This window comes from Tachyglossus aculeatus, chromosome 4 (assembly GCF_015852505.1).
Source record: "Tachyglossus aculeatus isolate mTacAcu1 chromosome 4, mTacAcu1.pri, whole genome shotgun sequence".
Lineage (NCBI taxonomy): Eukaryota > Metazoa > Chordata > Mammalia > Monotremata > Tachyglossidae > Tachyglossus > Tachyglossus aculeatus.
The window spans coordinates 134,836,907-134,850,492 of NC_052069.1; the positions used below are offsets into that span (position 1 = coordinate 134,836,907).

The following is a 13,586-nucleotide window of genomic DNA, read 5'->3' on the forward strand; positions in this document are numbered from 1 at the left end:
TCTTTCACCTGCCTTTTTCTTCTCTTAACGAGAGAAGCAGCGTGGCTCAGCGGAAAGAGCCCGGGCTTTGGAGTCGGAGGTCATGGGTTCAAATCCCGGCTCCGCCAATTGTCAGCTGTGTGACTTTGGGCAAGTCACTTCACTTCTCTGGGCCTCAGTTCCCTCATCTGCAAAATGGGGATTAAAGGCTGTGGGCCCCCCGTGGGACAACCTGATCACCTTGTATCTCCCCAGCGCTTAGAAGAGTGCTTTGCACATAGTAAGTGCTTAACAAATATCATCATTATTGAGAAGCAGCATGGCGCAGTGGAAAGAGCCCGAGCTTTGGAGTCAGGGGTCATGGGTTCAAATCCCGGCTCCTCCACTTGTCAGCTGTGTGACTCTGGGCAAGTCACAACTTCTCTGTGCCTCAGTTCCCTCATCTGTAAAATGGGGATGAAGACTGTGAGCCCCCTGTGGGACAACCTGATCACTTTGGAACAAATACCATCATTATTGAGAAGCAGCATGGCACAGTGGGAAGAGCCCGAGCTTTGGAGTCAGGGGTCATGGGTTCAAATGCCGGCTCCTCCACTTGTCGGCTGTATGACCCTGGGCAAGTCACTTAACTTCTCTGTGCCTCAATTCCCTCATCTGTAAAATGGGGATGAAGACTGTGAGCCCCCTGTGGGACAACCTGATCACCTTGTAACTTCCCCAGCGCTCAGAACAGTGCTTTGCACATAGTAAGTGCTTAATAAATGCCATTATTATTATTATTATTTGCGAAACACAACGTGCCAGGCACTGTAATAAGCGCTGGGGTAGACACAAGCTAAGCAGGTTGGACACAGTCCCTGTCCCACAAGGGGCTCACAGTCTTAAACCCTATTTTACAGATGAGGGAACTGAGGGCAAGAGAAGTGAATGGACTTGCCCAAGGTCACCCAGCAGACAGGGAGTGAAGTCAGGATTAGAACCCAGGTCTTTCTGACTCTTAGGCCTGGCTCTAATAATTATTATTATTATGGTATTTATTAAGCGCTTACTATGTCCCAGGCGCTGGGGTGGATACAAGCAAATCAGGTTGGACACAGTCCATGTCCCCCATGGGGTTCACAGTCTTAAAACCTATTTTACAGATGAGCGAACTGAGACCTAAAGAAGTGAAGCACTCAATAAATACGAATGAATGAATGAACTTGCCCAAGGTCACCCAGCAGACAAGCGGCAGAGGTGGGATTAGAATCCGTGACCTTCTGACTCCAGGCTGGGCTCGATCCACTAGGCCGCACTGCTTCCTGATCCCAATGGTCCTCTCAGCTCCATTCATTCATTCAATTGCATTTATTGAGCACCTACTGTACTAAGAACTTAGGAAAGTACAATATAACAACAAGCAGTTACAGTCCCTGCCCGCAACGAGCTTACAGTCTTGAGCCAGGGATACAGATGTGAACAGAAATCAATAAATTAGAGATATATACTTAAGTGCTGCGGGGCTTAGAGGGGGAAGAGCAAAGGGAACAAGTCAGGGCATCGGAGAAGGGAAAAGTGGGGCTTAGTCTGGGAAGGTTTCTTGGAGATGGGCCTTCCATAAGGTTTTGAAGTCGGAGGGAGTCATCGTCTGTCGGATTTGAGGAGGGAGAGAGTTCCAGGCCTGAGACAAGAAGTGAGCCAGGTAAGACAGGGGAGATCGAGGCACAGTGAGAAGTTTGACTTTCCCTGAAGGTCCCTGGAAAAGCCCCTTTTTTTCCCAACCCCTCCTCTTTGCTTCTTTCCCGCCACTTGCTAGCTCAGTCCCGGAGGCAGGAAATCCGCCCGCCATTCTGCAAAGAACGACTTTCGGCACCTAAATTCCAACTAAGTTGGCTGGGGACGTGTTCGTTCAGGCCCCCGGAATTCCGATTTGGAAAGAGAGATAAGCGGGGCTGATACTCGTGGGAATGCGAGTCTCTTGAACACCTTTTCTCCTGGGTCTTGATACGGGGTGTGGACTGAGGAATTAAAGGCTGGGAGGGGGGAGAAAACCGACGTCGACGCAGCGCGGCCTGATGCCGTGACAAAGAGCCAAAACGCTCCACTCCCTGCCGTCGATCACGGGGACCGCCTCGAAAACACAAAACGGTCACCATGAGGATGGCGTCCGGGAGGGCAACCGCAATAAAAATAATAATTGTGGAATTTGTTAATCAATCAATGGTACGTTAAGCGCTTACTTTGTGCCAGGAACGGTACAAAGCACTGGGGGAGATACGAGTTCATCAGGTTGGACACAGTCCCCGTCCCTCCTGGGGGCTCACAGTCTCAATCCCCGTTTTACAGGTGAGGTAACTGAGGCACAGAGAAGTGACGTGACTTGCCCAAGGTCACAAGAGACAAATGGCGGAGCCGGGATTAGAACCCATGACCTTCTGACCCAGGCCAAAGCTCTATCCATTAAGCTGCTTCTTCCCTTGGCCCTGTTCAATGAATACCCTTGACTGAAGACAATCTAAAGCCAACGCAAATGCTTTGCACATAGTAAGCGCTTAATAAGTGCCATTATTATTATTATTATTATTATTATTATATTCCCCTTTACCAGGACTTTCCTAAAGGTCCCTCCCCATCTGGGAGACTCCCCAAGGTCTGTGGTCTCCTATCTGAAATTGATTTTAATGTCTGTTCCCCCGTCCCAGACTGTAAGCTCCTTGTGGGCAGGAAATTTGCCTAGAAACTCTGTTGGATTGGACTCTCCCAACTTATTACGACACCCTGTGCTCCATAAATATGGTTGAACTTTATGGAATGGTATTCTTCCACGCGCTTAGCTCCACGCTCTGTCCGCTGTAAACACTCAAATACCACTTGGATCTGGATGAAGGCTATGAGCCTCATGTGGGACAGGGGCTGATTAATTCATATCTACCCCCGTGCTTAGAACAGTGCTTCAACAAGTACCATAATTATTATTGGTATTATTAATATCATCAAATGCCCAGAGGTCAGAGCTCATCAGCCCCTTTCCCTAACCTTCATCCCCATTTTACTGAGGAGGGAGTCGAGGCCCAGAGAAGTTAAGTGATAATAATAATAATAATAATAATAATGATGGCATTTATTAAGCGCTTACTATGTGCAAAGCACCGTTCTAAGCGCTGGGGAGATTATAAGGTGACTTGCCCAAGGGCACACTGCAGAAAAGCGGCAGAGCTGGGATTAGAACCCAGGTCCTTCCGAGTCCCAGGCCCGGGCTCTACCCACTAGGCACGCCGCTTCTCAAAAGACTACAGAGAGTCGGCAGGATTCGAACCTGCACCGGGACAACCCAGTAGATTTCTAGTCCACCGCCTTACCCACTCAGCCACGAAGATCTCACCTTCAACCCCAGAGCCCTCACGTACAAATCTATAAATCATATAACTCACTGATTTATTCATTCATTCAATCCTATTTATTGAGCGCTTAATGCGTGCAGAGCACTGTACTAAGCGCTTGGGAAGTACACGTTGGAGACATATAGAGACGGTCCCTACCCAACAACGGGCTCGCACTCTAGAAGTGTAGTCTAGATTTATATTAATGTCTCTCTCTCTCGACTGTAAGCTTGTTGTGAGCAGGGAACTTCTCTACCGACCTTCCGAGCGCTTAGCCCAGTGCTCTGCCCGTAATAAGAGCTAAATAATTATGATTGAATGAAAAAATACCTCTGATTGACTGATGGAGGCTTTGCCGGATAATAATAATAATCGTGGTATTCGTTAAGGACTTACTAGGCGCCAGGCACTGGGGTGGATACGGGCAAATCGGGTCGGACACAGTCCCTGTCCCCCGTGGGGCTCACAGTCTCCGTCCCCATTTTCCAGGTGAGGTCACTGAGGCACAGAGAAGTGAAATGACTTGCCCAAGGCCACACAGCAGACAAGCGGCAGGTGAGAAAGCAGGGCGGGGGAGATTCAGCGCCAGCCACTAAATGTCGGCGGTGGAGCTGCAGGATAAGGAAAGGGGTGGTGGCATCTGGCCCGGTACCCCACGACGAAACACCATCAGAAAGCAAGATTATAACTCTCCCACCTCATCATCATCATCATCAACCGTATTTATTGAGCGCTTACTATGTGCAGAGCACTGTACTGAGCGCTTGGGAAGTACAAATTTCCCACCTGACTTCAACTTGATCTTTAAAGAGAAACTCCGCCTTCTAAACGGAAAAAACCAGCTCAGCCTTCTGTGATCTGTGTTGCTGGACTCAATCAATCAATCAATCAATCAGTGGAATTTATTAGTTGCTTACAGTGTGCAGACAAAACACAACACCTATGCTGACTCTTTAGGACGCTGTCTTCATTTATTCAATCGTATTTATTGAGCACTTACTGTGTGCGGAGCACTGTACTAAGCCCGTGGGAGAGGACAAGAACAAGCCCTTGAGAAGCAGCGTGGCTCAGTGGAAAGAGCACAGGCTTTGGAGTCAGAGGTCATGGGTTCGAATCCCAACTCCGCCTCATGTCTGCTGTATGACCTTGGGCTTCTCTGAGCCCTTAGTACAGTGCTCTGCACATAGTAAGCGCTCAATAAATATGATTGATGATGATGATGAGCCTCAGTTCCCTCATCTGTAAAAATGGGGAGTAAGACTGTGAGCCCCACGTGGGACAACTTGATCACACTGTATCCCCCCCAGCGCTTAGAACAATGCTTGGCACATAGTAAGCGCTTAACAAATGCCACTATTATTACAATACAACAACAAACAGACACATTCCCAGCTCACAAAGGGCTCACTGTCTTGCATGCTGTTTCCCGTCCTTGAGGATACGAGCTCGGGTGGTATTTATTAAGCCAGGCACCGGGGTGGATACGGGCAAATCGGGTCGGACACGGTCCCTGTCCCCCGTGGGGCTCACAGCCTCCATCCCCATTTTCCAGATGAGGTCACTGAGGCACAGAGAAGTGCCTTAGCACAGTTCTAAGCACTGGGGTGGAGGCAAGCAAATCAAGGTGGACACAGTCTCCCTGTCCCAGGTGGGGCTCACAATCATCACCATCATCATCATCAATCGTATTTATTGAGCGCTTACTATGTGCAGAGCACTGTACTAAGCGCTTGGGAAGTACAAATTGGCAACATATAGAGACAGTCCCTACCCAGCAGTGGGCTCACAGTCTAAAAGGGGGGAGACAGAGAACAAAACCAAACGGACTAACAAACTAAAATAAATAGAATAGACATGTACAAGTAAAATAAATAAATCCTCATCCCCATTTTACAACTGAGGGAACTGAGGCCCAGAGAAGTGAGGTGACTTGTCCAAGGTCAAGTGGCAGAGCCGGGATGAGAACCCAGGTCCTTCTGATTCCTAGGCCCGGGCTCTAACCATTAGGCCACGCTGCTTCCCTGCAGGCCAAGTGAGAGACGTGAGGAACCGGCCCGCCAGGAAGAGTTGGGAAATATTCTGCTCCGACTAAAGCTGGGGAAAGGCTAGGAAGAAAGGAGGTAGAGGGGCAGGGAGGCTTTGGGAAAAATCCCCCAGGACAGGCAATCGACGGAGGCCGGCGTGCCCCTTCTAACCCTACGGAAAATGGTGTGGTGAATACAGCCCGGGCCTGGGAATCAGAAGGTCATGGGTTCTTAATCCGGCTCTTCCACTTGTCTGCTGCGTGACCACGGGCAGGTCACTTCATTTCTTTGTGCCGCGGTCACCTAATCCATAAAACGGAGATGAAGACTGTCATCATCATCATCAATCGTATTTATCGAGCGCTTACTATGTGCAGAGCACTGTACTAAGCCCCATGTGGGACAGTGACTCTGCCCAATCTGATCAGCTTGCATCTAACTCGGTGCCTGGTACGCAGTGCTGAACAAATACCATATTTAAAAAAAAAGAGGTAAATTTTTTAAAATCCCCTCCATTCCGAGCCCACTGCTAACCCTGGCCCTGGGAGGCCTATCCTCTGATGGAGTGAGCTCAACGAACTTTGCTCTTCACAGAGCCTGAAGTACTTGGAAGGCTTCCACGACTTTTGGATGGTGCCCTGGGAAGTCCCTTTGCGAATTTCCAAGATGTGTTCCATCTGGAAACGGGCTCGGAGAACCATTTTGGGGCCGGGACAACTCGCGGCCCTCCATCTGGAAACGGTTGCTATAAACAGACACGCTAACTTTCCTCGTTCCCCTCCACTTGGGCTGGGAAGTTTCCCGAGGCTTGCCGTATGTGTCCGAGGGGGAGAAATGCAGTCAAGGACGCTGGGCATTGAAGCGGGAAGCGGCAGGACTGCCAGCTGGATCGGGAGAGGGTGCCCTGGCTTTGCAGCCTTCCAGGAAAACAGACATTCTTGTTCCCGCAGGATTTCAAGGTCACCATCCCCAAGGCTGCCTCAACCCAACCTTCTAGACTCTAAGCGCACTGTGGACAGGGAATGTGTCTGCTTATTGCTCTATTTCCCAAGCGCTGAGTACAGTGCTCTGCATCGTCATCATCAATTGTATTTATTGAGCGCTTACTATGTGCAGAGCACTGTACTCAGCGCTTGGGAAGTACAAATTGGCAACATATAGAGACAGCCCCTCCCCAACAGCGGGCTCACAGTCTAAAAGGGGGAGACAGAGAACAAAACCAAACATACTAACAACGCACACAATAAGTGCTCAATAAATACGACTGAACGAATGAATACTAGCACTGCTGCTCTCTGGAGAAGAATAAAAATAATGATTATGGAATTTAAGCGATTACTGTGTGCCAAGCACTCTTCTAAGCACTAGGGTAGATACAAGTTAATTAGGTTAGATACAGTCCCCGTCCCACATACGGCTCACACTCTAAATCCCCATTTTACAGATGAGGTAAAAGGCCCAGGGAAGTGAAATGACTTGCCCAGGGTCACGCACCACACACGTGGCACAGCCGGGATGAGAAGCCACCTCTTTCTGAGACCCAGGCCCAAGCTCTACCCAATAGGCCACACTGCCTGCAGCTGTCTACATGAGCACTGAGTGGAAACCTTTCCATTAATTAATTGACAGTATTAATTAATTAATATCAATTAATTGACGGCATTTACCGAGCGCTTACTGTATGCAGAGCATTGTGGGAATGTGTCTGTTGCATCGTCTTCTCCCAAGCGCTTAGCATAGTGCTCTGCTCCCCCCGCAAGACTGTAAGCTCACTGTGGGCATGGACCGTGACTGTTTATTGTTGAATATTACTCTCCCAAGGGCTTAGTACAGTGCTCTGCACACAGTAAGTGCGCAATATGACGGATTGAATAATCGCTCAGTAATTATGATGGATTGAATGACAGAATCAATAATCATTCAATTACAATGGATTGAATGAATGAATGAGTGCTCACTAAATGTGACTGGAATGAAGGAACAGGCACTCAAATACCACGGATTGACTGATTCCTACTCAGCACTTGGGTGAGTACAGGATAACAGAATCGGTAGAGATGTTCCCCGCTCCACGATAATTGAGTGCCTGCTGTGTGCAGAGCACTGTTACTAGGCGCTTAGGAGAGTACAACAGAACCGAGTTGGTGGCCACGTTTCCTACCCTCGGTGAGCTTCCAGTCCAGGGTCTTGTTAGAGACTTGGGATAAGTCTACCCGTCAGCCAACCTCTACGAACCAGTTGGTGAAATCCTCCCCTCCCACTTCACTTGCTTTCCGAAGATCCCAGTGGGAACGGCAGGAACAAATCCCAAACCCGTCCATGGCTAAGGGTGGTAGCCAATACCCCCTGTACTTAGGCCAAAGCTGCTCCTTTTCCCCTAATAATAATAACTGTGGTATGCGTTGAGTGCTCACTATGTGGCAGGCACTGTACTAAGCTCTGGAGTAGAGACAGGCAAATCGGTTTGGGCACAGTCCTGTCCCATGTGGGACTCACAGTCTCAGTCTGCACCAGAGTAGGTAGGTTGGAGTCAATCCAAAGAGACATGCCAGTTTCTATGGCAGGGGCACAGTTAGGTTCCTCCCTTTCCCTATAGACTGTAAGCTCACTGCGGGCATGGAATGCGTCTGCCATCTCTGTTATATTGGATTCTCCCAAGCGCTTAGTCCAGTGCCCTGCACAGGGTAAGCGTTCAATAAATACGACTGATTGGTCTGCTTTAGATCCCAAATCTGAGGCTCTGGAGTGGAAGCGGGTGGCGGGGGGGGGGGGGGGGGGGGGGGGGTGAGGGGAAGAAGGGTGGGAGGGGAGAGGGAGGAGAGAGGAAATGGGAGGGGTTAGGAAATGGCAGGGAAATGGTGAGGGGAAGGAGAGGGAAAGGAGAAGGGAGAGGAGGGGGAGAGGATGGTGGGGGAGAAGTGATAAGAGGAAGGGAAAAGGATGGAGGGGGCGAGGTTGGAGGAGGAGTGGAAACGATGGAGGAGGAGAATGAGGGGTGATGATGAAGGGGGAAGAGGGGGAATGGTGGAGGGAAAGAGGGGAAGAAGTTGGAGAGGGAGGATGGAAGATAAGGGGGAGAGAGTGAGGGGGGGAAAAGAGAGCGAATGGAGGAGGAGGGGAGAGGATGGAGGGAGAGGAGAAGAGGATGGAGGGGGAGAGGATGGAGAGGAAGGAAGAGGAGGGGAGAGGATGGAGAGGAAGGAGGAGGAAGGGGAGAGGATGGAGGACGGAGAGGGAGAGAGAATGGGGAAAAGGAGGATGAGAAGAGGATGGAGGGAAGAGGAAGGAGGAGGAGAGGGATCGGATGGAAGAGGGGGATCGAATGGAGGAGGGGGTGGTCCGGATGGAGGAGGGGGAGAGGATGGAAAAGAGGGAGGGAGGATGGAGAGGGAGGAGAAGGGGATGGAGAGGGAGAGGATGGAGGAGGAAGGGGGAGACAATGGAGAGGAAGAGGCGGAGAGGATGTAGAAGGAGGAGGCGGGGAAGAGGATGGAGGAGGGAAGAGGATGGAAAAGGAGGGAGAGAGAATAGCGGAAAAGGAGGGAGAGAGGATAGAGGGTGGAGGAGAGGATGGAGAAATAGGAGGGGGGGAGGATGGAGGAATAGGAGGGGAGAGGATGGAGGAGGGGGAGAGAATGGAGGAGTAGGAGGGGGAGAGGATGGAGGAGTAGGAGGAGGAGAGGATGGAGGAGAGGATGGAGGAGGAGGAGGGGGAGAGGATCGAGGAGGAGGGGGGAGAGGATGGAGGAGTAGGAGGGGGAGAGGATGGAGGAGGAAGAGGAGGGGTAAAAATGGAGGGGGAGAGGATGGAGAGGAAGGAGGAGGAGGGGAAACGGATGGAGGAGGAGGGGGATCGGATGGAAGGGGAGAAGAAGGGGGAGAGGACGGAGAGAGAGGAAGGGGAGAAAATGGAGGGGGACAGGGTGGAGAAGGAGAAGATGGGGCGGGCGGCGGAGAGCGGGCGCGGGGGGGGGGGTTTCCATGGCAACGGATGCGGCCGGCCGGGTCTGGGCCTCCGGCCTCCCCCCGCCGCCCCCCGCGTGGAGCGCCCCGGTACCTGACGGAGGCGTCCGGGGCCGGGGCCGGGGCCGGGGGAAGGCCGGGGGAGCCGGGCTCCATGGCGCCCAACCCGGGGGCCCCGCGCTGGACCACGGCCGAGACGGGCCGGGCGGGACGTACCACTCGGGAGGGGGGGAGGGGGGCGCGGGCGGCGGAACCAAATCCCGAGGGGGGGGAGAACCCCACCCGGCCCGCTCACACCACCACTCAGGAAGGCTGCTACGTACTGAACGCACCGCCGCCCAATACATCCCCCACCCCCCCCGCTAGACGCCTTCTTTTGGATGAGTCCGGGGAAACCCCCCCCCTCCCGGCGGGTGGTCCGTCCCGGTCCCCTCTCCGACATTGGTTCAGCCCTCCCGTGCCTGGAGACGCCTGTCTCCTTGTTGTGTGTCTCATCAGCATCATCATCATAATAATAATAATAATGGCATTTGTTAAGCGCTTACTACGTGCAAAGCACTGTTCTAAGCGCCGGGGGGATACAATGTGATCAAGTTGTCCACCTAGGGCTCACACCCTAAATCCCCATTTTTACAGATGGGGTAACTGAGGCTCAGAGACGTTAAGTGACGTGCCCAAGGTCACACAGCAGACTTGCGGTGGAGCCGGGATTCGAACCCACGCCCTCTGACTCCAAAGCCCGGGCTCTTTCCACTGAGCCACGCTGCTTCCCACTGAGCCACGCTGCTTCATCATCATCATCAATCGTATTTATTGAGCGCTTACTATGTGCACAGCGCTGGACTAAGCGCTTGGGAAGTACGAATTGGCAACATCTAGAGACGGTCCCTACCCAACGGTGGGCTCACAGTCTAAAAGGGGGAGACGGAGAACAAAACCAAACATACTAACAAAATAAAATAAATAGAATAGATACGGACAGGTAAAATAAATAAACAAATAGAGTAATAAATCTGTACAAACATATATACAGGTGCTGTGGGGAAGGGAAGGAGGTAAGACGGGGGGATGGAGAGGGGGACGAGGGGGAGAGGAAGGAAGAGGCTCAGTCTGGGAAGGCCTCCTGGAGGTCTCCCCCTTCATCCCCCCCCCCCCCGCCTTACCTCCTTCCCCTCCCCACAGCACCTGTATATATGTAGAGATGTTTGTACGGATTTATTACTCTATTTTACTTGTACATATTTATTCCATTTATTTTATTTTGTTAATATGGTTTGTTTTGTTCTCTGTCTCCCCCTTCTAGACTGGGAGCCCACTGTTGGGTAGGGACCGTCTCTAGATGTTGCCAACTTGGACTTCCCAAGCGCTTAGTACAGTGCTCTGCACACAGTAAGCGCTCAATAAATACGATTGAATGAATGAATGAATGACCGCCTCTATATTTTGCCGACTTGGCCTTCCCAAGCGCTTAGTACAGTGCTCTGCACACAGTAAGCGCTCAATAAATACGATTGAATGAATGAGGCCTTCCCAGACTGAGCCCCCTCCTTCCCCCCGCCTTACCTCCTTCCCCTCCCCACAGCACCTGTATATATGTAGAGATGTTTGTACGGATTTATTACTCTATTTTATTTGTATATATTTATTCCATTTATTTTATTTTGTTAATATGGTTTGTTTTGTTCTCTGTCTCCCCCTTCTAGACTGGGAGCCCACTGTTGGGTAGGGGCCGTCTCTACCTGGTGCCGACTTGGCCTTCCCAAGCGCTTAGTACAGTGCTCTGCACACAGTAAGCGCTCAATAAATATTATTGAATGAATGAATGACTGTCTCTATGTGTTGCTGACTTGGCCTTCCCAAGCGCTTAGTACAGTGCTCTGCACACAGTAAGCGCTCAATAAATACTATTGAATGAATGAGGCCTTCCCAGACTGAGCCCCCTCCTTCCCCTCCGCCTTACCTCCTTCCCCTCCCCACAGCACCTGTATAGATGTATAGATGTTTGTACGGATTTATTACTCCATTTATTTTACTTGTACATATTTATTCCGTTTATTTTATTTTGTTAATATGGTTTGTTTTGTTCTCTGTCTCCCCCTTCTAGACTGTGAGCCCACTGTTGGGTAGGGACCGTCTCTAGATGTTGCCGACTCTTACTTCCCAAGCGCTTAGTACAGTGCTCTGCACAAAGTAAGCGCTCAATAAATATTATTGAATGAATGAGGCCTTCCCAGACTGAGCCCCCTCCTTCCCCTCCCCCCCCACCCCTGCCTTACCTCCTTCCCCTTCCCACAGCACCTGTATATATGTATAGATGTTTGTACGTATTTATTACTCTATTTATTTATTTATTTATTTTCACAGCACCTGTATATATTTACATATGTTTGTACGTATTTATTACTCTATTTTATTTGTACATATTTATTCCATTTATTTTATTTTGCTAATATGGTTTGTTTTGTTCTCTGTCTCCCCCTTCTAGACTGTGAGCCCGCTGTTGGGTAGGGACCGTCTCTATCTGGTGCCGACTTGACTTCCCAAGCGCTTAGTACAGTGCTCTGCACACAGTAAGCGCTCAATAAATACGATTGAATGAATGAGGCCTTCTCAGACTGAGGCCCCTCCTTCCCCTCCCCACAGCATCTGTATATATGTATAGATGTTTGTACGGATTTATTACTCTATTGATTTTACTTGTACATATTTATTGCATTTATTTTATTTTGTTAACATGGTTTGTTTTGTTCTCCGTCTCCCCCTTCTAGACTGTGAGCCCGCTGTTGGGTAAGGACCGTCTCTATCTGGTGCCGACTTGGCCTTCCCAAGCGCTTAGTACAGTGCTCTGCACACAGTAAGCGCGCAATAAACACGATTGAATGAATGAGGCCTTCCCAGACTGAGCCCCCTCCTTCCCCTCTGCCCTACCTCCTTCCCCTCCCCACAGCACGTGTATATATGTATAGATGTTTGTACGCATTTATTACTGTATTTATTTTATTTGTACATATTCATTCTATTTATTTTATTTTGTTAATATGGTTTGTTTTGTTCTCTGTTTCCCCCTTTTAGACTGTGAGCCCGCTGTTGGGTAGGGACCGTCTCTGTAAGTTGCCAACTTGTACTTCCCAAGCACTTAGTACAGTGCTCTGCACACAGTAAGCGCTCAATAAATACGATTGACTGAATGACCGCCTCTATATTTTGCCGATTTGTACTTCCCAAGCGCTTAGCACAGTGCTCTGCACACAGTAAGCGCTCAATAAATACGATTGAATGAATGAGGCCTTCCCAGACTGAGCCCCCTCCTTCCTCTCCCCATCCCCCCCGCCTTACCTCCTTCCCCTCACCACAGCACCTGTATATATGTATAGATGTTTGTACGGATTTATTACTCTATTTATCTTACTTGTACATATTTATTCTATTTATTTTATTTTGTTAATATGGTTTGTTTTGCTCCTTGTCTCCCCCTTCTAGACTGGGAGCCCACTGTTGGGTAGGGACCGTCTCTATCTGGTGCCGACTTGGCCTTCCCAAGCGCTTAGTCCAGTGCTCTGCACACAGTCAGCGCTCAATAAACACGATTGAATGAATGAGGCCTTCCCAGACTGAGCCCCCTCCTTCCCCTCTGCCTTACCTCCTTCCCCTCCCCACAGCACCTGTATATATATATAGATGTTTGTACGCATTTATTACTGTATTTATTTTATTTGTACATATTTATTCTATTTATTTTATTTTGTTAATATGGTTTGTTCTCTGTTTCCCCCTTCTCGACTGTGAGCCCGCTGTTGGGTAGGGACCGTCTCTATATGTTGCCGACTTGTACTTCCCAAGCGCTTAGTACAGTGCTCTGCACACAGTAAGCGCTCAATAAATACGATTGAATGAATGAATGACCGCCTCTATATGTTGCCGACTTGTACTTCCCAAGCGCTTAGCACAGTGCCCTGCACACAGTAAGCACTCAATCAATACGATTGAATGAATGAGGCCTTCCCAGACTGAGCCCCCTCCTTCCTCTCCCCATCCCTCCCATCTCACCTCCTTCCCCTCCCCACAGCACCTGTATATATGTATAGCTATTTGTACGTATTTATTACTCTATTTTATTTGTACATATTCTATTTTTTTATTTTGTTAATATGGTTTGTTTTGTTGTCTGCCTCCCCCTTCTAGACTGCGAGCCCACTTCTGAGAAGCAGCGTGGCTCCATGGAAAAGAGCCCGGGCTTTGGAGTCAGAGGTCGTGGGTTCAA

The 13,586-nt window shown here is 49.8% G+C and overlaps 1 protein-coding gene across 2 annotated transcripts in view; it reads right to left on the bottom strand.

The window, feature by feature from the left end:
* Positions 1–9,488, bottom strand: part of C4H20orf194 (chromosome 4 C20orf194 homolog) — a 188,235-nt gene extending 178,747 nt beyond the window's left edge. For both annotated transcript variants that reach the window (XM_038745460.1, XM_038745459.1), the window contains exon 1: positions 9,420–9,488. In XM_038745460.1, coding sequence (XP_038601388.1) covers positions 9,420–9,481 — 62 coding nt within the window. In that variant the 5' untranslated portion in view covers positions 9,482–9,488. The remainder of the gene's footprint in view (positions 1–9,419) is intronic.
* Between the last annotated feature and the right edge of the window lie 4,098 nt (positions 9,489–13,586).